The following is a 25,087-nucleotide window of genomic DNA, read 5'->3' on the forward strand; positions in this document are numbered from 1 at the left end:
GGTTTTCAGCTGTCATATCTCTAAATTGGAAAACTCTGTATAAGTGTTTGCATAAAATCGCAATTGGAAATACTAAATGGTAAGCATTTTTTATGAGAAATATGGTATTCAAACTATTGAATTAATTTCATAAATATACCTTGGGGTGAGTCCTTTCGTAGGTTGTCTTGAAAATTTAAAAGCTCTTTACCGAAAGCAACGCTGCTCACATAAGATTTTTCTTCCATGTTTGCAAAAATTGCTTCATGATATGGAAGTCTCAATTCACGTATTTGCGTTAAGTTGTAGGTTGGTAGATTTTTTCGCATTCTACTGATCAACGCTTTTCTCTCTACCTGACGTTTTTTCTCCCTTTCTACTATATTTTGAATGCTCTCTTGTTTTTTCTTATACACAAATAAATGACGTTAACTAAATTATTCAAGACGAAGTTGATTACAATAATTTACCTGTACTTTATACGCGGTAACAGATGTTTTATTATCGCACTTTGTCCATTCAGCTGAATCATCAAAGCTATTTTCTTCTTGTTTTTCTTGAGCGAAAGCTATAGCTTCTGCACTATCTACAGATGAGCCTTCGCTGTCTGCGGTTCTAGATAATTGTGATTTTCTTCGGTTTACTATAGATTCTATAGATGAAACATTGGTCTTTCTAATATCTTTTGATATACTTTCACCTCTCGATCGCCTATAGGAACCTCCGAAAATCGAAGATCTTTGTTTCATATCTTCAACAGGCAAGTTTATAGAAACATGCGCCACCTTAGGCAAATCAGACGAAATATCAATTTTCTTAGCTGGCTTTCCTGATACCTGGATGTTTTCTTCTGAGAAAGGTAAAATTGATTAATTAGAATCCAATTATTTTTTTGGGGAGGTATCTCATTCGTTTTTATAAAAATTGCCAATGGATAAGGGTGTGATACATTGACTATCATACGAAAAATCAAAAAGAAAAAGATGTGAGAGTAGAGACTATCTAAAATAATGATTAGAACGCAATAAATCGACAAGCTTCTTCAATTTCTCATTTCCTAGATCTTTTGATATAATAATGCATCTAAATGTTCTTGATTTCAGGTCTCTTCTGTTTTAAATTTTTTTTATTATTAATTTTAGGAGGAAAGAAAAAATTTAACGTTCAAACTTTTTTTTAAGTATTTATGAAAATATTTTGATTTATTAGAAAAAACTAAATTTAAAACAGAAGAGACCTAAAATCAAGAACACTTAGATGCATTAAATAGATAAGTAGGACAAGTTTCACTAAATGAATTGATTCGAGAACTAATTGAAGATGAAAAGATATGAAACAAAATTAATGGATGTCCATATTAGTAGGATATTGCATGCTCATTACCAGTATTGGCAGACAAAGTAGCAGAGTTTGATATTCTATTCAATCTTGTCGTTAGTGACATTATTATAAATTTGTGTGATTTATTTCTAAGTAACAATAGCCAGGGAGTTTCTTGAACGATTCAACGATAGAGGCAAAGGCTTGATTTCTGAGGTACAAACAAAATTTCCCAGTTATTTTTGTATAATGATAAGAATAATCAAATCTCCTTGTTTCATTTTCACCATTTGTTTTCTGCTTGCTCCCACAATCTTACACCCACAGTGGTATTACTATCATCTATTGTTACGAATCACTAGTCATCAATTCACAACTTTAATCGTCCACAACTTACAATTGAAACTAGATAATAAATCATAATAATCAGTTGATTGTGTAAACTAACGGAGTGCATTCAGCAATATATTTGTGAAAATAATTTGGAAAAAATAAGTGAATAAAAAATATCCCGGGTATGAATTATGCTCCAAAGCCGAATATTTCATAACTATTTAGAAAGATATTCCACCATGGGCCATTGAAATAACAGATGTGTGAGCTGGTGTATTATCCAAGCCAAATGCGGCTGTTTTTGCTTTATTTTTTTGCTCAAACGTTGCAATATGTTCGATTAATACTTGCCGTTGATAATATTTCCTTTTTCAAGATAGTCAAAGAGAATTATCCCACGCGCATCCCAAGAAACCGACTCCATGATCTGGCCTGCAAATAGAACGGTCTGTGCCTTCATTGGAGCCGGCTATCTCTTTTCAGTCTATTGTTTTGAATGTTCTTCTGTTTCGGGTGAGATGGTTATGAAACGGCGCGAAGATTCGGCTTTATTTCTGTGAAACATTGCTAAACACTCGATAGAAACATCTTAACGACGCTGTTTTTCGTTTAAACTTTGCTAGATACTCAATATTTTACAGTTGATGACGAAGGAGCAGTCTCGCCCAGTGTAGATTCTAATTTAGCTTTTATATTGGTTGGGTTAATGCTTTTCAAATGAAAGTATAGTATCTCATAATGATGATCAATTTTTTCCATGTTTACAAATTCACTGGAACTATTTATAGCTGCCAAACAAATAATAACTAACGTGGCGTCTTCAAACTTGAAACATTTGCTGTATACTTTTTAATACAGTGGTATTTTTCAAGAAATCGTAATGTTATTTTAAATATTTCAATACTTTCAACAATATACATTAAACGTTAATTTGTCATGCGATGCGGAATTTATTAATAGCTAAGGAAGTCAATTGCTCACACGGCCTTAGGACTTTGGTCGCTTTGCGGCTAGCTACATTGGATCTCTAATGAAGCAACTGACCCCCCCTGCCCCCCTAGACAACGCCCTTGGGTATTGCGTCTATTAAGGTCTGAGTGATCGGAATCGATGAGTGCATTTGAATCTGAAGCAACACTACAATCGAATGTATGAGTCTTGTAAGACCAGCCAAATCCAACAAAAGTTGTTCATGCACGAGCACTTCAAAGCAATTGTTATCCTGTTAATTCGGAGTAAAATGGACGTGTTGCCACTGTTCCATTAAAACTGTGTAAAATGATCAATTAGGAATGGTATACTAGCCAGAATTGCTCGAAAAAATTAGGCAAATCAATCGCATAAGACGAATAATTCTCCACCGCGACAATCCCATCTCTCGGCTCTCACACATCAGTTCAAACAAAAGAGTTTTGAACAGTCAAAACATTGATTTGATGGGTTATCCACCGACAGCCCTTTTTTGGCACCCAATGGTTTCTTTTTATTTCCGCAGGTCAAAGTTTTTCTACAGCTAATGAAGCGAATGATATCATGGTTTAAATCACATGATTTGAAAAACAATAAAGCCGCATCCAATTATAAATATATTTTTCATTTGTCTATCTAAAAACTGGATCCTCGTACCTGAGCAGATTACACAATGACAGTTTTCACATAACACTTAGAAATTGATTGAAGAAGATAGAAACGAGTAAAAATGAAAAATGTCGCTGATCTAACTGTTTTCTATCGATACTACCACGGCAGATGTTCTTGCAGGCTGTTCAACTTGATAGCTCCACAGGTAAACGTGGCACATTAACAACTAGTCCGCCTATAGACGCCCTGAATGTTAATTTATGACACATCCTACCACCTGTTTTTATAGCCATTCTCCTTTTTAAGTACAAACAAATTATTTTGAGACTCGATATTAAGTAAAACTGTTGATTTCACTTACAATTAATGCAAAAACATAATTTGATGTTATATGAGAATCTAATAGTCCAGCTTTGTCTGTGATATACATAAGTAGACAGATATTGAAGTGACAAAACCAGGTAGTTTGATGAATGATTTGGTTTAATTTCATTCATGGGTAGTCAAACATCAATACTCCTATTAATTTTGCAGTTTACCTGTGTGTGCAAAGAACATGCATTTTTTTCCGCCATGGAAAAAAAGGTTTTATTGAGTCAAAACTAAAAGGTACAAATTTTAGAACATCATACTAAGAATAATTATTGTTGCGTAACTTCAACGTACTCAAAATCAATGAAAGTTTTCAGCTTTTTCAATACGTTATACATAATATTTCTCTATAAATCTATACGAATCTAATATGGGTTCAATCAAAGAAATTATCAACTTTCAATTAGTAAGGGAAATGATAATGATATAAAAATAGTAGCTTCCACCAACCTTGTCTATCATTAGACGATACTGTTGGTCCATTGCCTAAAATATGTTTTTGTATTGCCAGAAAAATATGCTTTTCTCCTTCCTGAATATTTAATTTTTTCTGTTCTGTTTCTCTTCTTTTAGTAGATTCTTTGTTACGTTGTGATTGGAAAGCTAGAGCTCCTTCCTGTTGTGGTTCTTCTTTAGATTCCTCTATTTTATTTCCATCATTTTCTGTATTTTCAGTTGTATTCCGCATTATGTGGATAAAGTAACTATAAATTGATATGAAAAGAGGAGCACCAAAAGTGTCAAAATGACAGCCTATCAATTGTAAACTACCATTTGAGCGCCGTTGATTGATTGATTTCTTTTAACGTTTTTTCATAGCTAAGATACGTGCACACTATTGACACAAGTGTAATGCGGAATAAGGGCCTTATCATACTAGCTGGTTTCGAACGCGGAGCGGGCGCGCAACGATCACTCCACAAGTGCGCAGCAAATTCGTTGCGGAATCTCAACGAGATCGCTGCGAATAGCAATGGGGACTCCATTTTGTACTGTCGCCAACCCGTACTCCCCGCCTCACTCAAGTCCGTAACAAGACCCGAATGTAAGAGGACGTATGTGCTCACTCGTATAATCATGGCATCAATGGGTGATTCAAATATTGATACAGAGTTATTTATAAGTTGGCGTTGTAGTCGGGTTGAAGATTTAAAATTCATTCATCAAGACTACAAAATGGATGGCAAAATAGAGTCCAGTGCCCTTCCGGAATAACTCATAGCAGCCAATTAATTCTTCACCAAGTGTTTCTGACGAAAACAGTAACGCTGAAGATACAAATTATAATGATTTTTTTTCTGAATAGTAATTTCCTAAATCTTGGTACTCACTGAAATAATCTCCTGACTTATACGATAGAAATCAAAGCTAGAAACTTTTGAAAATAAGTGAAATTTTTTATTAGACGACGCCATCTGAAAGTTGTTCGTTCTGTATTCATTTACATGTAGTGAAAGTGACAGTCCCGGACTGCAAAACATTTTCGGGACGCTCTGGAGTAGACAACTTCCTTAAATGTGACTTTAGCCACTCCAATGTTGACAGTAGACAGTTTCCATCAACATCTAATAGAGATATACATATTTCATCTGCATCCAATCCAATAAATATTAATAATTGTCCCGGAGATACAACCAACATTACTTTTTGCAAATAATTAATATTGAAATTGCAAATATTATTAAGTACATTATATTGTTCAATAAATAAAATTTTGGTAAAGAAAAGGCGAAACGTCAAAATTAATCTTTTTTTTAAAAATGATAAAAAAACCAATTTTAAAACTGAAGAGACTTAAACATTTATATGCATTAATAAATAAAATGTTTATAATTCTCTATTATTTATTTCTTCACTGTAATTGAAAAAGGTTTGGATCTTATGTGTCGTCTAAAAAATGTTGTATACGCCGTGGCTAAAATATCTACTACTTTTTTGGACTCGTCTGTTGCTCGCCTCGCTTCGCTCATCTCTCAATTTTCAGACTCGTCCAACAAAGTAGCACTTTCAGTGCTTGACATACAAACAATTATAGAAAAGTGTGAGGTTTTTCTTTACAGACAATTACCACGAAGTTATATGTTAATTAGACACTATGGAAAAATAATTATTGCTGAGACTGATGATAAACCACTGATAAAAATTATCATGCAAATAGAAATATAAAACTCTGAACCTGCATGTAAGGAGCATGTACTCCAGGAGTAGGAGCAGGCGGAGGCGGCAAAGGAGAAACCTGATCCATTTTCGTAGTGGGGTAACCGGGAGCGGGTGTAGCTGCCCGCATTGACGGAGGCATGAATTGTTCGTTTCCGTTTCCGTTGATACTACCAGATGTAGACGGCATCCCCGTGGGAAAACAAGGCGAGTCCATGCCAGGACCGCGCATTCCTTGTCCCATAGACGACTGCAACAAAAAGTCCATACACTTATAATGTTTACTTTTATGTATGAGGGGCATATACAAAGCAACTTTCTCTGTTTATAAAAAATGCATATATGTTCAGAAACTCGTACAGTAATGATTCAGCTATTTTACAACATAGCCACCTTCAAAAGGTAGCCAAACGACTCTAATGTGGCTATGAGGACACTAGGGTAAACTAGGCATTGAGAAAGCAGGCAGTCTTGGCAAAAAGAAACAACGACTCCGTATTTAGGACTAGAGCCTTACTTGACTTTATGAGAAGCCACATCAATGACGTACTGAAGGTATGGCTAAATAATCAGATGGAGTCTTATCGGAGAAAAGCTCCAGGCCTAGCGCAGTCATAAATAATCATAAACAGTTCAGCTAAGAAGTCTGAGGAGCTTCTTGTGAGGACGAGGAAAGGCATCGGTCGTCCTTCTTCTAACAGGTCACTGTCACGTCACCTAAAGACGATAGGCATGACATAGAACGACAGTATTAGATTCTGCAATCAAGCATGTTTTTTTCTACAATTAAGTCAGAGTTGATATTGTTAATTTCTGCCATGTTTTAATTGTCATTTGAAAAAATATGGAGTTTATAGCGATTGCGAAGATATTCCAATGTCTGATTACTTGTTAGCTCCGTCAAAATTTCATAATAATTGGAGAATATTGGAAATGTATTCACAGAAGTTGAATCTTTAGACTTGAACTATATTTATACATCATTTGGTAATTGTTGACAACCTGTGATGTTGTTTGAATCTTTGGGATAATAACCAGGATGGCTTTGATACTAGAAATAAATCCAGAAAACGAGTTATTGCTATTCATATCAGATTTGAATCAACTGGAAGAATAAAGTCCCCTGAAAAGCAAGCTTCCGATATCCCTCACAGCCGCAACCTGTGATCTGTGATCAAATTCTAGCAGATTCAAAGAATCCAAATGATATGGTAATACGAGGATTATCAATATTAATGTCCCGAGTGCATGTCAAATTGTCGATAATTTAATTTTCTCGAGTGCGCGAATGCGCACGAGAGGAAATTATGAGACAATTTGACATGCACGAGAGGGCATTTTGGCAGACTATTTCCTGAGAAAAATTTAATTTAAAATAAACAATAATTGTTCCTTTTCTTAAAATATAAAATTAAAACCAAATGATGTTTATTAATCCTAGACGAAAATTTGGCACTAGTGCAGTATTATCGCTGAAATTTGATCGTTGCTAGGTAAACATAAAATATTACAGCTTTTTGGTTGGCTTAAATTTTTCGAAGGAAATAGTCAGAACAATTTCCAACAAAATATTTTTTCCCTTAATCAACAACCTTATCAACCCTTCCAAATATTATTTGCCGTTTTTTTAAGCGTTTGAGTATGCGATAACGTCTTCGTTTTACAAGTGGAACTTCTGGGTTAGAAAACAGGAAAATTCACTGAGGTCCACATCAGGTGAATACAGTGAGTATACGATCAATTTTAAGTGCTATTTGGAAATTTTACATTGGTGATCACCGAAGTGTAACGAGGTGCGTTTTCGTGATGGAAAAACACTTCACTTTCCTTTTATGTCATGACAGATGACGTCTAAACACGATAAAAAGTAGTGTCAATCTCTGAAAAGTCTTTCTTCCATCAAACCCCCCTCGAGTTATTAATCATTACCATAATTACCTACATAACTTTTAGTGTATGTGTAATTGAATAGTTTAAAAAGAATTTTTGGATATTCGTAAGTATTTATTTAATAAATTATGCAACAATAAAACACCACATTTCATTACATCGGTTACTATCATATCCCATCTCTACTCGATGTTGACGTCGATTTTTTCCAAAAATGTCCCTGCGGTCGCCGGATATCTCGAGATCTTTGCGCTTCTTCTCTTTCCTAGAATCTTAGCAGGATGCAGGATACTTAACGGTCTGGATTTCATGCTCGAAATGATACGGGTCTGGAGATAATATTTCGTAGTTGGGATAAATCGTCTTAGATTGTTTTCTCGTATATCATGGTAAACGCAACTGAAAATGGATGTGCTTTTCCCAAAAATCAATAGGATTCGTTTCTTTGTACTTCCAAAGCTGCCGAAAGAATGATTCTAAATGTACGAGGTGGTAAATATATGTGTTATTAAACATATACATAGTGATTGATTAGTGTAATAAAGTTCAGTGTCTTCTTTGCCCTTTGGAATATCAATTTAAAAATTTGAGGGGTTATAACCATTATTGGTCTCCACCTTTTTAAAATAATTTACAATCTTAGAGGGTGTTCCAGAGTACTGTACCCTATCAAAGTTACATAAATGAATCACACTATGTTTTGTTGCATATTTTGAATCTAGAAAAGGTTCGCTATGATTCATCAACTCATTCATATCATACAGATGAACCAAATAGTCGTTAAATGTTTGAGGAGGTATTGTTGGTGATTATGGACCATATTTTTTTGAAGATCGGGAACCGAGTCCCACTTCGTACACGCGAAATGATGTGGTTTTTGCAAGATACTACTCCTGCTCACGTTAATCAATTAATTAATTGTGAACTGAATGAACTTTATCCTGGAATATAGATCGAAATAAATAGTCTAGTACAATGGACACCTAGGTAGCCAGATTTCAATGATATGGACTTACTTTATGGGGTCACATTAAGTTCACAAAATACCTCCAACAAAAAGAGATGACATGATGAAGAGAATATGGAATGAATTTTAGAATGTTTCTATAAAAGTTCTCGGTAATGTGAGTAATTATTAAACTTCAAGCCTATATAGATGATTTTGGAGGTCATTCCGAACACTCATTGTGATAATCAAGACGTATACGTATAATATTTTTATTGTTTTGTTTTTCTAATTTATATGTAATATACTTGTTTTTCCTATGTATTTGCAATTCAGCCTCTACAGTAGCAAACAGCAATAAGAAAATGTCAATTTTTGACAAATAAATCATAGGCAACTAACAATTAATTATTAAATGATTTGATATAGATACTTAATCATTTTGCACAGAAAAATCAAAATATCTAAAAAACTAATGATTTTAAGTATAGGAAATGCTTTATGAAAAAAGTATGTTGGTAGTACTTTTTGATACCCGCATAAAATACAGGGTGATTCGTTTGAAAAAATTAGAAAAAATAATTTGAGTGTTTTGATTCACCGTGTATCAGATTCAGGGAATATCGATGGAATAAGTCATTTTCCAGATTTTTCACTACTATTCGAAAGTTTTGGTGGTAACAGAGCTTCATTCTTAAATTTTTCTTTCATTTTACAGGATATTGAACTTGTTCAGATATTTATGGAAAATTGGTTATAACTTTTTAAATGCCCAGTAGAACACATCACAACCCTATATTATTGTGAAAAGGAAATCAATCTAATTTCAAGTACGCAATAAAATATAGGGTGTTCAATTTTCAAAAATGTAAATTTGATTTGGCACAGCATGTAAATAATTTTATAATGTGAAGATTAATTATGGCTATAATCGCTAAAATTTTCAAATTTGTATCTCGAAAGTGGTAAAATTTAAATTATCAAAAAATGGTGATAATGCGTTGAAAAACAAATAGAGAATGAACTCATTAATATCATAAGTGTTGACGTTTGATTTATGTATTGAGTTCAGGAGCAGTAATATAAAGTATGAAACGCCCATACTTCATGGTAGTACAGTGTTTATGTACCCTTAAACTTTTACGCTCAGTATATATGTACTTGCGTACATTATTTCACATATAATGGTACATCTACTAGAGTTTATTTTCAAACTATTTACACTTTCCACATTCACTTTACTCCCAATATTAAATAAAGAGGAGGAAATATCCTCCACTATATTACTGAATTGCTTCAAAAAAGATCGTGAAGCTTTCCTTGCTTCGTTAATAAATATAATCGTAGGTGGATCTTGTGGCTCGTCATTCAAATCTTCGCCCATAAATATCGGGATTTTATTTCTTCTTCTGTTATCGTTCCCGTTGTGACTACTTCATCATCTCATGCGATGAATTCTTGGAAAGTAATTTCTGTGAGACATACACTCATACCATTCTTCGGGCGTTTTATAGCCCTCCAATTCAATACTTTCTTACATTGTACTGTTTTAAAACAGGTGTTCACTGCGTTGGATGTTAAATTTCGTCAAGCTTTGTCTACCATCCTTATTACTTTGTAACACATAGAAAAAACGGTATTTCGATTCATATTAGTTATCATTTTTTTTACAATTTCTTCTCAGTGTTTTGAAGTTTCGAATTATACCCCGATCCAGTGGTTGTCATGTGTTTGCTGACAGAAATTGGGCTTCAATAGCCTTCAATGGAGGTACGTCATTTGATGGCTTTAATTTTTCTGTGCCTGTAGCATTTGTACAAAGCAGAATCGTTAGCGGTTCCTGGCTGTGTTTGCCTCTATGGCATTTTTCATTTTTAAATGTTAATGTTTTGTCAGGAAGATATTTGAAAAAGAGTCCTGTTTCGTTATTCGATGTATGTCATCCATATCTGAACACTTTTTTTTGTTTCCAATTAATTCTGTTTAAATAATTTATCTGTTTATATTGGAGATTCTATGTTTTACTTTGTGGTATTCATGACTTCCCAATATATCACTACACGGAACTTATATGAAATTATTTCTTTGCTATTTCCGATTTTATAATGTTTCAATACTTTGATAATGTATTATGTTCGTCATTACTTTATTTAATGCTGTATTTTCGTTATATTTTTTTTAAAGAAACCATTCAATAAAAATTATTTTTAATGCGGTTAAAACATCTTAAGGACCAGGATAATTTTGTTATTCTGTTCAATCTGAGCTGTAACTTGAACTTTTATAATAATAATTCAATGTTTGACATACCGTAAAATCCCGAAAATACTCCCTTCCTCAAATATAACTCCCCCCCTTTTCTCGCCGAAATTAAAATCGTTGTAGTATCGCAGATATAACCCCCCGTACAATTTTTGCTATAAAAAAGGGAAATCTTATTTGAGTTATCAAAATTTCGTTAGTTGAGTGTTAAATTCTTCTTCTTGTTTAATGTATAAAGTATGAATTTATCAATTATTTTGAACATTTCACTTGTTTTATTTATCTTCTGGACTTATTTTTTTTGAAAATCCCTATTATACAATATGTCTGAAAAAGTTGGCAACATATGACAATATTGTGAGTTTTACGAAAAAAGTTATTCTTTATGAAAATTTCTGCTTTCGAAAATAATAATATTCAGGTATTTATATTTGACATTAGATGTACAGGATGTCCACAAATTGCAAAAGATGAATAGGAATACTTTGACCACTTCAATTTCAACTGAAATTTTTTGAATTTTAGTTGTGAAATACGTCAACTTTCATCTTATTTAACATGTAAACAAACCTTAAATCTTCATTTGTTGATTTGAAATATTTTAGCAATGAATTTAAATCAGTAATAAATGAGTAATACCCAACAGAATAATGTATTTTCTACTGTAATACGCAAAAATAAAAGAAATAATTTGAATCCTAGGTGGATATGATAATGACATTTCTCTAACCGAAAGTAGAAGCTTTCGAGAAAGAATACATTCCATCTATTTAATGTGCATTGAAATTGAAATGTAATTGTAACTAATGTAAACAAAATTGAAAAGTCAGTGTGTATTAATTGGACGTCGAGAAGTAGCAAAAATGCCTTTGAAATTAACTCTTGATGAAAAAACTGAAATTTTACTAATTGTCGGAGATAATTACAAAACCATGGGTAAGCTACAGTAATATTCAATAACAGACATCTCGATAAAAATTTACATTTTGCAACAATTAGTAAAATAATGAAAAAATTCAGGAGAGATGGAAATGTAATAAATTCAGAAAAAAGCATCGATCGTGGATCAGGACTGAATATATTCAAAACCAAATAATGCCCTGAGCAGTAGAAAATCCCAAAGATTCGATAAGGAAAACGTCGACCATTTGATGTATTAGTAAAGATGTAGATGCGAAGGTATTAAAATCTGAAAAATTTAAACCCCACAAACCCCAGTTCATTCATACTCTAAAACCCGAAGATTTTAATAAAATGTTTGGATTTTGTGCTGGTTTCATAGGGATGTTAGAAGATAATCATTATATGGAACGGTGCATACTTTTTCCGGACGAAGCAACGTTTACTTCTAATGGAACAGTTAGCTTACAACATTGTTTTAAAACAAATATATGGTGTGGAGTATCTAAGGATAAAAGAATTTTTTTTTCAGGAAAACTATGAATTCTGAACGTTACTTAGAATTTTTGAATGATAAAATTCCCGATTTTATTGATAACATATCAATAATAAAAAGACAACGCATATGGTACCAACATGATGGCGTACCATGTCATAGTACCAGAAATGTTCGAGAATATCTACTACAAACTTTTAATGGACAAGTATTAGGAAGATTTGTGCAATCTGCCTGTCCTGCAATATCTCCAGATCTAGACGCACTAGACTTCTTTTTGTGGGGATACCTAAAGCAAAAAGTGTACCCTAACAATATTGATCATTTGGAAAGAACAATTCAGGAAGCATGTGACGATATTACTCCGGTTGTTATTAGAAATATAATAAAAGCGTTTTCTAGAAGAAAAATTAAATGCTTAGAAAGAAACGATGGATAAATTGAGATGCATATTTAGTAATGAAAAAGTTAAAACGGATTTTTCTTGTTCATGCACATAAAGTTTGATGTTATGTTTCCGAAATGAATAATTCTAATAAGGTATTTGTTTATTTGATTCAATTCTTAACAAATAAAGTCAAAGTTTATCAATTTTGCAATGAGATAATGAGTGAAGTAATCAGTAATTGCACTTAAACGTATCGACACCTTAAATTTACATTTAATATTTTGAGAACAATTTGTAAGAATAACAATTTTTTTAAGTAGTGTGATCTAATTGCATATTAAAACATAGTTTTTTTTATTTCGAAAAACTTTTCATAATTAAGTTTTCGATGATGTGAAAAATAAAGGTACTTCACAAACCTCGTATACGATTTAAAATATTGACATTTGAGTCTTACTTTATGGGCCATGCAGAAATTTTTATGAAGAATAACTTTGGAATATCAATTTAAAAATGTGAGGGGTTATAACCATTATTGGTCTCCACATTTTGAAATTATTTACAATCTTAGAGGGTGTTCCCTACATAAATGGAACACACTATATTTTGTTGCATATTTTGAATCTAGAAAAGGTTCGCTATGATTCATCAACTCATTCATATCATACAGATGAACCAAATAGTCGTTAAATGTTTGGGGAGGTATTGTTGGTGATTATGGACCATATTTTTTTGAGGAACGGGAACGAAGTCCCACTTCGTACACGCGAAATGATGTGGTTTTTGCAAGATACTACTCCTGCTCACGTTAATCAATTAATTAATTGTGAACTGAATGAACTTTATCCTGGAATATAGATCGAAATAAATAGTCTAGTACAATGGACACCTAGGTCGCCAGATTTCAATGAAATGGACTTACTTAGTGAAAAATAAAAGTACTTCACAAACCTCGTATACGATTTAAAATATTGACATCTGACATTTGCGTCTTACTTTATGGGCCATGCAGAAATTTTTATGAAGAATAACTTTTTTTGCCAACTTTTTTAGATATATTGTATATATGTATATATTGAATTAATTTTTTTTGTACAACATCCCCAAAATGCAAACAGTAACATTTTATAAATTTGTACAAAGGATATATTGAGAAATATTTTCAAGTTTACATTTTCGTTACGTTGAAAAACAACGAAAACTATACTATTATTTGCAAACAGATCAAAACAAATTTTTTCTTTCGCTTACTATGTGGGGCTTCGAATACATGTAAATATGTAGAACATGTCCTGATTAACTGACTGCCTGATTTATCATCGTACAGCCGAAACTACTAAAGCTACTATAACGAAATTTGAACAGTAAATTTCTTTTATAATTCAACCTGTAACCACCTCTGAGGGGGTTAATTAGGAGATGGCAATTCGTATAAAAGTACGTCAATTCAGATGTTATCATCTAGAATTTTTTTATTTGCAAACAGCTCGTATCTATCACTGGAGTGATTAGTAGTGACATGATTATAAATGTGTTTTAGTGTTGTTGGTATGTTAATGTCATTTAGATATTTAAGAAGATTCTGGGTATCAAGCTTCTGCCAAGTACTTGCTCCACTTTGTTATTGAGGTTGTTATCTTATCTTTTTTATGAATTTTTGGCAGGCTAAATTTGCAGAGCTTCCAACGGGTGAACAGTAGAATGAAAGTTTTTTATGAAAGTCAATTTTGAAGTTTCACAATTCTGTTTATAGGCCGATATCCATAAAACAATAATACGAGTAGGTTTTGTGATAATTGGACTTCGTAATGAGTGAGAACGAGATAAATTTGTGTATGAAAAATAGTCAGTTCCAATTTTGAAATCACCCAAATTATGTATTGAATTTGCGATTGACGTTTCCTCGTTCTAATGTTTTGTTACGAGCTCATCCAATGACATAGACCGTGAAACTAATCCTGTTTTCAATATAATTAAAAGTTTTACGATGCTTCTGGTAAATATATCCCATTTACAGTATTTTTTTATACAACGTTAATTTCTTTATATTTTTTTTGTAACCTCTCCACAAAATATTGCGCTATTTAAATAGAATCAATTTCTAAGAAGGCCTTTTTATTTGCTTACAGCAAATAAGAGATTTCGAACATTCTGGATATGATTATCTGATCTGATTTAGATAAATTAGACATAGACCGTGAAGCCGGTCCAGTTTTTAATATAAATATAAAGTTTGACGGATGCGCCGGGTACAATTCTTTTATGTACATCGGCAATTTCTTTATATTGTTTTCAGAGCTTGTTTACAGTATGTTTAGGGGGTTTCTATTGTCAATTTCTTTTTATTTTCTTATAGTAGATTAGATAGTAGATACGATAATATATATCCCTTACTAATAAACCACATGCTGTATTTAAATAAATTAGATAAATGTTTAGTAGTAAGTTAGCACGTAGTTTAGTGAATTGTTCAGTCTTAGTTGATAATTTAGTGAATTCAGTGTTGATGCATAAATACATTAACTAAGTAAGTGAGAAACATCATTCACCCCACCGCATAAAAACAAATATTGTTCTCAGAATAACAAATTGCAAAAAAAATTCGACAGTAAACAACTTTCAGTTGGATCTGTTGTTTATAATAATACGCAAATTTCATTAAAAAATAAAGAATAAGGGGGGAATGTACTGCCCCGCCCGCCCTACTCATTAGTTTCCATCTATTACGATCGCTACTAGTAAGAAATTTGAAATTTGGATATTGTTTGAAATATCATCTCAAAATGTTTTAACAAAAAAACCAATTCATTTTGTACACAAGATTCTATTCAATTGTTTTATGAATTTTGAATTCCATATAAGAATTTTTATTTTGAATTAGTCAAATCATAATATTGTTACTCGTCTATGAAATGGACGGTGAAGCCAGTCCTGTTCAGTTATAACGGAAGAAAAGTTGGCGAATACGCCAGTTTGCGGCGTCTTTGATTTAGTTTTTATTGATAAGTTTTCATCACTGCGGTGATTTTTTTATACTGTTTTTCTAACAAATTTCGTGCCTTTCTATTTATTTGTTTGTTTACTTTCTAAAAGTTTCTTTTTATTATAAATTCCTGCTTGTTCTATAGTGAGAGTTAGTTTATAATGAAAAGTCGTAGTGATTCAATGAAAATGAAAATTAACCGATGAAGTTAAATAAATTAGATAAGTAGTGAAGATAAGAAGAAGAAGATAATCATATAAATAGTGGATAATTATTATGTAAGTTAATTAAATTTAGTGTAATTGAGGAACTGTTAAAAAATCGTTTTAAATATAGTGTAAATCAATATTATAGTACTAATTCAGTGACAATAAAAGAATAATAGTCTTTCTCTCTAGTGAACGTTTTTGAAAATCATTTGGTGACCGCATCTCTAACAACGACGAGTTGTCATGGCAACGCGTATTGTCGCTAGGAGACCGGAGCGTTTCGAGAGCCTACCGGCGACCCTCGATCGTTGCGTAATGCCGCCGCGACGCTACTCGATGTATACACGAGAGTGGGACCAAGTCGATACGGGACCCGACGAAAATAAGCGAACTCTGCCATCGGCTGTTAAGCGTGAGATTGTAGGGCTTTGCGGCATTGCCGGCTTGTTGATTTTCATAGTTGGTTGAAAACAAGGTTGTATATGTGAGAAATGTACTTTAAATATCAGATTTATCAATACCAGTATTTATTTATCAGTAACGTAGCTAAAAATTATATTTATATTTAATTGATAGAGTTAAGAATCCGTATGATTCAGTCTTTTTCAAAATTTTATATTGACACTGACAATTTGTATATTTATATTAATCAATAGATCACCTTCATCATGAATATCAAAATAGTAATAAAATCAGAACAGAAATTTATTAATAAAAAATGAATTTTTCCTTAGTTCTTACATCTCAAAATTGTAGCAGTAATCAATTAAATTATTTATAGTTTTATCATTCTATTTATTTATGAATGTGAACAATTTCTAAAAATTCTCTTTATCGTGTATTAGATTCCGTTCCAAGAATTTTTGAATCTTTACTATTGAATTTATGTTTTTTCGATATTGCATGGATCAAATGCAATTAATGCAGTTCTATTTTTTTTATCGTATTGATGATCTATTAGTCTATTTTTGAAATACTCAGATGTCTGTCCTATGTAGACAGCGTCATAATTAGTACAAGGCACTTGATATATAATATTACTTCTTTTGTTTTTTGGTGTTTTAGATTTTAATTTAGTGAAATATTTGGATAATGTATTATGACCTTTATGACTTATACTAATATCATATTGTAAGATATGGTAAGGAAAAATGTTTTATGTCTTGATATTTCGTTTCTATTTTGTTTTTTAATCGATTGTAGTGTCAGTTTATCCTTTTCTTGAATATGTTGTTTATCATTTGGGGCCATCCATAAATTACGTCACACAAATTTCAGGACTTTTTAACCCCCCCCCTCCTTGTCACAGGTTGTCACAATTTCAAAACCCCCTCCCCCCTGATGTGACGTCACACATTTTTCAAATTCATATATTTATTCAAAAATAATCAAAAGAAAACAGTCATTTTTATTTTTTTCTTACTTTTATTATACAATCTTTGATAAAATTGACATAAAGAAATCAAATATTTTAGATAACTGAAAAACAAACGACTAGTTAGGAAGCAACAAACGACTAATTAAATTTTGCGTGATGAATTTTGAATTTTAACATGTGATGTCACAAAGTTTTTGACCCCCCCTGCCCCTTGTCACACTATGTCACATTCCGATGATACCCCCCCCCCATTAACATGTGACGTAATTTATGGATGACCCCTTTTTTCCGGATAATTATTTAATTTTAATGCAGTTTTTGTTTTTTGAATAGCGAAGCTTCTAAATTCAGGATGTAATAGTTGGATAGATATATCAACCAAACTTATAATCACTGATGTTTTTTGTGACATAGGATGACACGAATTGAAGTTTAAATATCTTGAAAACAAAGTTGGTTTCGTACACCATTCTGTTCTCATGTTATTGTTAATTTTATATAAAGTGACATCAAGAAAATTGATTTTATGATAAGAATAGAATTTTCATGATTCGTGAAATCTATAAGAAGTTTAGTTTAATTTATCATGAATAGTCGTGGTGAACAGACCGAAATAGAAGTAATCAAAAAATTTAAATAAATGATTCAAGTTACTTAAGTGCTAGTGTTAAGTGATTTATCATAAATTAATTAAGTGTAGTGTAAAGTATTTAAATAAATTAAGAACGTAAGAGACAGTGTTTATCAATTCACCCCACAAATAGAGATCGTATAAATAAACAAGAAAAATAATATACTATGTTATGAGATGATTTTTGATTAGGAGAAGTTTGTAGTCTTTTTTTTTCTCGTAAAAAATTCTCACGCGTAAGTTGATTATTCATGCATTTTTATCTTACCAATATTTGTTATTCTAATGGAAATTCTTGAATAATTGTCATCACAATATTAAGAGTAGTTTATTTTGGTCATAATTATTAACAAGATTGTCGCTCTAATGGATATTCTCGCCAACTTCCAATAACCGAAGTTTCTCTCAGGCAAGTTTCGAATTCTCTCACTTCCCACAACTTCCACTACTATCTAAAACTTCGAAGTTCAAAAATTAAACACCGGCGCCAATTTCCGTACAATTTGATACAAAAAGTTTTATATGAGTTGTTAAATTCATTAGTAAGTATTTTTTTCTCATAAAAACTTTCGACTACAAATTAGAAACCAAGATACAGAAGCGAAAGTAGTTGATTTTTCTTAAATGATATAATTAACGTTTTCCATTTATAGTACATCGACGTAATCATAAGATTTCAATTATTTATTTTGAAATTCGCTAGATTTTTTTCGCTATTAACCTCGACTTTGAATTGTAAAGCAAATTTCAAATATTCATAACATGGTTATTAATTTTCAGTAGTAGTAAATCAAGGAGATTGATAATTGTTCTAAAAAATTTTATAGCAGATATCGAAAACCTGTTGCTTGAAAAGTTATCGACGCCGTAGGCCTCTAGGTCTGTTACCTATAAGCAACAAGCTGGAGAAAGTTTCTTAAGCATTCATCAATGTTGGAGAGTTATTCATATAAAAAAGTTTTTACCAATTGTACAATACATATAGAGCAAAATCTATCGTTGTTTGATTCGATTTAAAAAAGTCATTGAAGCAAGGAGCAGCTTTTCCGCCTCGCCAAGTTATTTCTACCGCGGCTATATGAATTTCCGTTGCAGTCCTTCAGGGATATTTTCATTCCATAAATTCACCATTTTTGTTATTTTTACTAAACTTAATTCTGTCGAACTTTGTTTCCTTTTACAGGAATCTCGCGCGTGTTGATATACTTTTGAATGAATCAATAATAACTTTAATTTTTTTATAATAATTTACTTGTTAGGTTGCACATGGTTCCCAATTCTTTAAAATCAACGCCCATTCTTCCGCCAATTTCCATCTAATTCCATCGATCTTGCAGAAGTCCATGAATGTTTTCCAAACGATTCTTTTACTGTAAACGTTATTTGATATGTTTGATTCTATAATTTCATTAATATTTTCGTTAGTATTACCACCAAATTTTGTAATATCAAAATCGAAATAAATCAATATGTATCCATGGGAATGTGATAAAACTTCTACTGCATAATGAGATAACGCTACTTCATTCCAACATATTTTTTTAGCTACGTTAGAACGTTACTTATTCCCTAATTGTGTGCTTTATACTCTGTAATAGTAGTACTTCGATAAGAAAATTAAGAAAAGGAATTTCGAGCAACGCGTCACGATCAAATATTGTGTGAAATCGGTCGATTCGACTGTTGAAACTTATGTAAATTATTAAAATGTTCGATAATGATTCTATAGGCAGTACACATGTGTTTAGTTGGTATAAAATATTCAATAAGGGCCGTGAAAGCGAGCATTATGGAGTGCAAGGAGGAAGACCGTACAACGTACGAGTTGACAAGAATTGACCAACTTTTTCATATCCTAATCTACTATGATCTATGATTAACGATTGGAATAGTAGATGAACTAAATATCAACCACGAAACCGTTGGCTAGATGTGAACTTAAGTTTTCGCGAGGAGAAATCTTTGTGCAAAAATAAATAAAAAAAAAACTATTATAGAAGCAAACATTGAATGTCAATCGCAGAAACTGTTTGGACCAAGGAAAAAGTGGACCTTGGCTACTTGATTCAATTATAATAAGTGGAATTGGTTCGTGCAGACATCAAAGCAAAGAGTTAAAGTCAAAAGTGACTATCACCAAATATTCTTCTTTGACAGCCGCGGGGTGGTCCATAAGAAGTTCCATCTAGATATACACAATATCGGGAATTACTTGATAGATACTCCAAAAAAGGCTAATAAAAGGGGCTTAGATATCGAGAACTATTGGGTACTGCTTCACGAATATGTATCCTGCTAATGTGCGTTGATTTTGAAGCATCTCTCTTCCTATTTCTCTTCCTCAAAATAAAATAAGAAACTTGGTAAAACGCACGCATTTCGAGTAGATTCAGGACATTCGAACAACTTTATCGAATGTGATGTATCAGTTTGGAAGTGGATCATATCATCGAATAATTTCATAATGAATAGTTTTTACAGCATGAGTCTAATTACTTGATTGTCTTTATTGTCATTACCACGTTTTTCTCTTTGACAACACTATATTACATGGTAACATTCGCATTGGAATAATGTGATGAAATTTTGGAGCTTATTGCGAAAATTACGACTATTTATATAGAAGATCCAAGCGGTCAAGCTGACATAAAACCGCAGTCACCACTGGCCGTAGCCGCCTCTAACCAGAAGGCAGCAGCGGTAGTTTGAAAATGACTCCGACGAAGTTGATTTATTATGCTTTGATAATTATCAAATGACACGACTTTGTGTGTTTTCCGATATGAAACCTTTATTTAATAAACATGTTGAAGATGTTGACATCAGGCAATTTACTTCGTTTTAGAGTAGCCAATTATATGTTCTCATATCGTTAGATACATAACCTTTTTGAAATTGGCAAGAGCAAATGCTTCGAAATTTCTCTTATTCTTAAGTAGTATTAAAGTAGTAGTAGTATTAAATAAATCACTTTTTTCTAACAAAAAAAAGTTTTTATTCAATTATATATCTTTCAATTCGGTCAATGACTTTTTGTCATTTTTCTTTCGGCTTCATGATGGCGCGCTCATAAAATTTGAAGGTCATCGTCATTTGTGAAAGTTTGACCATTCAAAGAATTCTGCAAACTTCTAAATGAATGGTAATCATATGGTATCAGATCAGAACTGTATGAGGGGTTTGGCATCTCTTCCTAGCCAAGCTCCAATAATTTCCCACGAGTTGCCAAAGATATATGAGACGTTGCATTATCATGACGGAGGACTAAACCTTTCCGATTTGACCATTTTAGCCGTTTTTCTCCGATTAATAAATACAGTTTCATCAATTGTTGAAAGTAATCATCAGAATTGATCTTTTGGGTCCTTGGAAGCAGCTCAAAAACACAACAACTTTGTAGTCCCACCAAACTGACAGCATGAGCTTTTTTGTTGTTTTTCAGCTTTCGATGTGGTTTTTGCTGGTCAATCGTATTTGGATATGTGCTTTTAAAAGGGACAAATCGAAATAATGTACCAGTCCAGAAATGATTGATGAAATTCGTGACTTAACTATTGTTAAAAAAGAACCTACATGTGAAGTAGCTAGTGAAGTAGATATTTCAACCCAATGGATATGCACTAATTTGTATAAAATATTAAATATCCAAAAGGTTATATTATACAAGATGGGTACCACGACAGTTGTTGTTGATCAAAACTTCGCTAACATTATAAATAAAAAGAAATAATTGGATACCATCCAAGTGAAATTTTTTTGTTGATACAGCACAGTAAATCGAATTTGAATGCACCATTATAACACAAACACAAACAATAAGTCAAAACAATATTTAAATCAAATAAAATCAAATTTCGAGATTCAAAAATATTCTTCCTCTTCACGATTAATTACTACATTCTCAAGATCCACCTTATCTAGCTCTCTCTGATTACTTTTATTACCAAACACAAAATAGGCTTAGTAGAAAACAAGACCAATTTTAGACATATGAAAGGGTGATTGCAGAAATAGAAGGCGGAACTTCCGAAAAATTGTTTTTTATGGGGCTTGAAAAAATTGGTAAATTGCTGGACGGATTGTGTGAACATGTAGATACATTCATAATCATAGATCATATCATGAATTTGGTGAAGGATATGGTTCATTACTTTACATTTGAAAACACTTTTAGCACTCTGAACGACATCGAATGATTGGCGATTTTCAAGTATTCAAATAAACAACGTTATGTAGTTTTCCTAAAATAAAATTCTTAGACAAAAAATCCACACTATCTTATAATATCCTCTTTTCAATTTTTTCTCATTTTCATGTTTGATACTAATATATTTAACCTTTTCACTGCTTCATGAGAGAAAGCTTTCCGAGCCCTGTGTGCTGGTCTCTCCCACTTAAACTTTTTGTACTGAGTATTTCTACGTCTGTTAGATTTAGGTTTTTATTCAAACAAAAATTGTTTCTACTGACATTTCACATTTATTGAAAATAATTTCATTTAGCGGTAATTTGATTGATTGAAAATCAATTATAAAAGTTCGAGAATTTCATGAAAGAAAATGTAATATAACCAATTGCGACTTTTAGTGAAGATTTCTATAATTATTAAAGGGCTGACTTAGCAAAATTTATGGGTCGATAGCACCAGTTGAACTTTGAATAACTTTAGACATGGTCCACATCACAGCTCTTTCTAGATCTACTAAAATGGACAGTAGCTCTCTGAGAAAGCCTTACTGGCTCGGCTATAGGAAAAGGTTAATATTGAATAAGCATAGACAATGAATTATCACCAATGAATATTTTCACTACTTCAGTGATTGCATCATAAAGAGGCGTTTTATCCTAAATCATTAAAATTTAATTTTTGACATGACGGTATTTTAAAGCAAGACCAATTTTATCCAAAACTAACGAGATGCAAACAAAAGTCTCGTCCTTTGTAGGATCATGTAAAGGTCATCTCGACAATTAATTGGAGAAGAAAATTTCTTAATTCTTTATAGTAACTTCCAAAGCAAAACCTCTAAGAACGAACTTTGAACTACCTCTAAATATTTTTTATATTCTTCAGCTGTCACATTTATCTTATTCCTATGCTTCTTCAGAATTCTAGTTTAAATTTAAGCCATTATATGGTTATATAATAGTAGTATTATATATTACTTCACTCTTCGAAGTATGTAATTTCATCTAAATACAATATTTAGGCCAATATTCTAGAGGAATTACTTCATCCAATGCATGAACAATTAGAGTTCATGACTTTCATAATACCATAGTAATGATGCATACCAAATTTGTATAATTGACCGATAGAATAAGGTACCTCATCTGAAGAGATAGTATTAATCTTTGAGAGAGTATTCTGCGGAATAATGTATTCCAATAAAAATTACAGCTATCACGCAAATCTTCGCCAACCATCTTCTGACTTCCTTCCCTCTTTTTCTGACGAATGCTATGAGCGAGTGAAAGCTCTCTCATATGCATTCACCAACAGCGGGCACATGATAAAAGCTTTGTCGTAGTTCCGTTTTCCAAATAATAAATCAGTTCTACCACAATTTCTGAGGTCAAATAGCATCAGTTTTTTCAGTTATAATGAGTTTGTTATTTATTGTTTGCCCCTACATAGACTAATTCGCAAAATTTATTATATCATTAGATTTTTAGCAATCACATCCTAAATATTCAATTCACCTTGTAACAGTTACAGTTGATATTGAGCTGACAACTTATTGCATTTTTAATGAGTCATTTGAAAATCCTTTAGAATTGAAAAGTTATTTATATCCTCAATATTTCCTACCATAAATTTTTTTGATGTTCTAAAATCAGTTTGACATTATCTTCTGACCTTTTTAGATGAAATTAAAAAAACTGCATATGAAGAGAAAAACGAACATTCGGAAGAACTTTCTGTATCTTTCAATGGAAAATCTTCTGGATACTGCTAGTGGTAGGCATGATTTAGAACTGAACATAGAAATTCCGCTACCCCTGGTTGGATTGAGATATTCATACGTACATCACTGTTAAGGTTGGAAGCTCTAGTCTGAAATCAATAAATGTAATGATTTTATACTCCTAAGCAAAAAAATCCACTTTGCTTTTCCAATCCAGCAATAAGTTATAATCACCTACCTGACCCACCTCTATCAGTTAGCCATCAAACGTCAACCAAGACACATCTTCATTAACAACAGACGATAATTCTACGTGATAATGGACACAAGTCTATAAAGCTTCTCAAACGGTCACCCTATTGCGACAAGAACTGAGTCAGCGAGAAGTGGTGTACTGAATATGAATCAGTCTGCTGTTTCCAGTAGAAGCTAGCCTTAGCTACTGACACCAAATTAATCCCAGCTCCCCATCTACGATGTGACAGAGAACACGTTAATTGGAGTGACAAACATGCATGGTAGCGATAAAAGAAGACAAGCCTTCAGAAGACCTTGAGAAAGATTCGTCCGGTGTTGCATAGAAGGAAATTTGGCAATTGGAGAAGGTTTCTGATTGGTTTGGGCGGGCATTTCAATAGAAGAAAACATCGAGTTGATTTTTATTGAAATTGACGATACCGATTTGGATTAGCCAGCGCGTAGTTCGGATTTAAATTCTATAGAGCATTTATGAGATGGAATTAAGAGAAAAGTTTATGCTACAAATCCTGCACTAGCCACGAAATCTGATCTCAAAATGGCGCTCACTGAAGAATGGAACAGCATCGGATAAGATCTGGTAAAGAATCTTTTTGGATCCATGAAAAAGCGATTGTAGCTGACATTAAGGCCTGGGAGAGAGAACGCTGTTAATTATAACCTTTTTTCATTGCTTAAGATCTCTTCACATTACTTCACTTACTATAAAGCTAAAACTAATGGCTTTCAGATGTTATGATCAGAAAAAGAATGAAAGCTGGCGATTTTTTGCTAGAAACTTTTCACCGCGATTATGCGTGGCGATTTTTTTGCTAAAAAGTATATATTGCAGGACTTTTGAATCTTCTTTTCCACAAACTCAAGATTCGGAAGTGATATAACTTCCAGTATTACCCAATAAATCTGTAGCTATACCAGGAGGCTTAGCTGTAGAAAAACAAAAACACAGACAAAATTTGATCATTCAATATTCGCTCAAATTAAATATTCATCTCTCACTTTATCCGCGAAATATTATTGTAAATGATTTAGAGTTGAAAGAGTACTTGACTCTAAACCTTATAAACAATGGAGCAATTGAAAAAAGTTAAGTTA

The 25,087-nt window shown here is 32.4% G+C and overlaps 1 protein-coding gene across 2 annotated transcripts in view; it reads right to left on the bottom strand.

Annotated features, from left to right (window-relative positions):
- LOC130452988 (uncharacterized) overlaps positions 1–25,087 on the bottom strand; it is a 75,405-nt gene that overhangs the window by 36,321 nt on the left and 13,997 nt on the right. The window contains exon 3 of one of the 2 annotated variants that reach the window (XM_056792555.1): positions 5,762–5,992. The exons of the other annotated variant lie outside the window; for it this stretch is intronic. Within the exon in view, the coding sequence (XP_056648533.1) occupies positions 5,762–5,992 (231 nt within the window). The remainder of the gene's footprint in view (positions 1–5,761; positions 5,993–25,087) is intronic. 2 annotated transcript variants of the gene reach the window in all.

Source organism: Diorhabda sublineata, chromosome 2, assembly GCF_026230105.1.
Source record: "Diorhabda sublineata isolate icDioSubl1.1 chromosome 2, icDioSubl1.1, whole genome shotgun sequence".
NCBI classification, from domain to species: Eukaryota; Metazoa; Arthropoda; class Insecta; order Coleoptera; family Chrysomelidae; genus Diorhabda; species Diorhabda sublineata.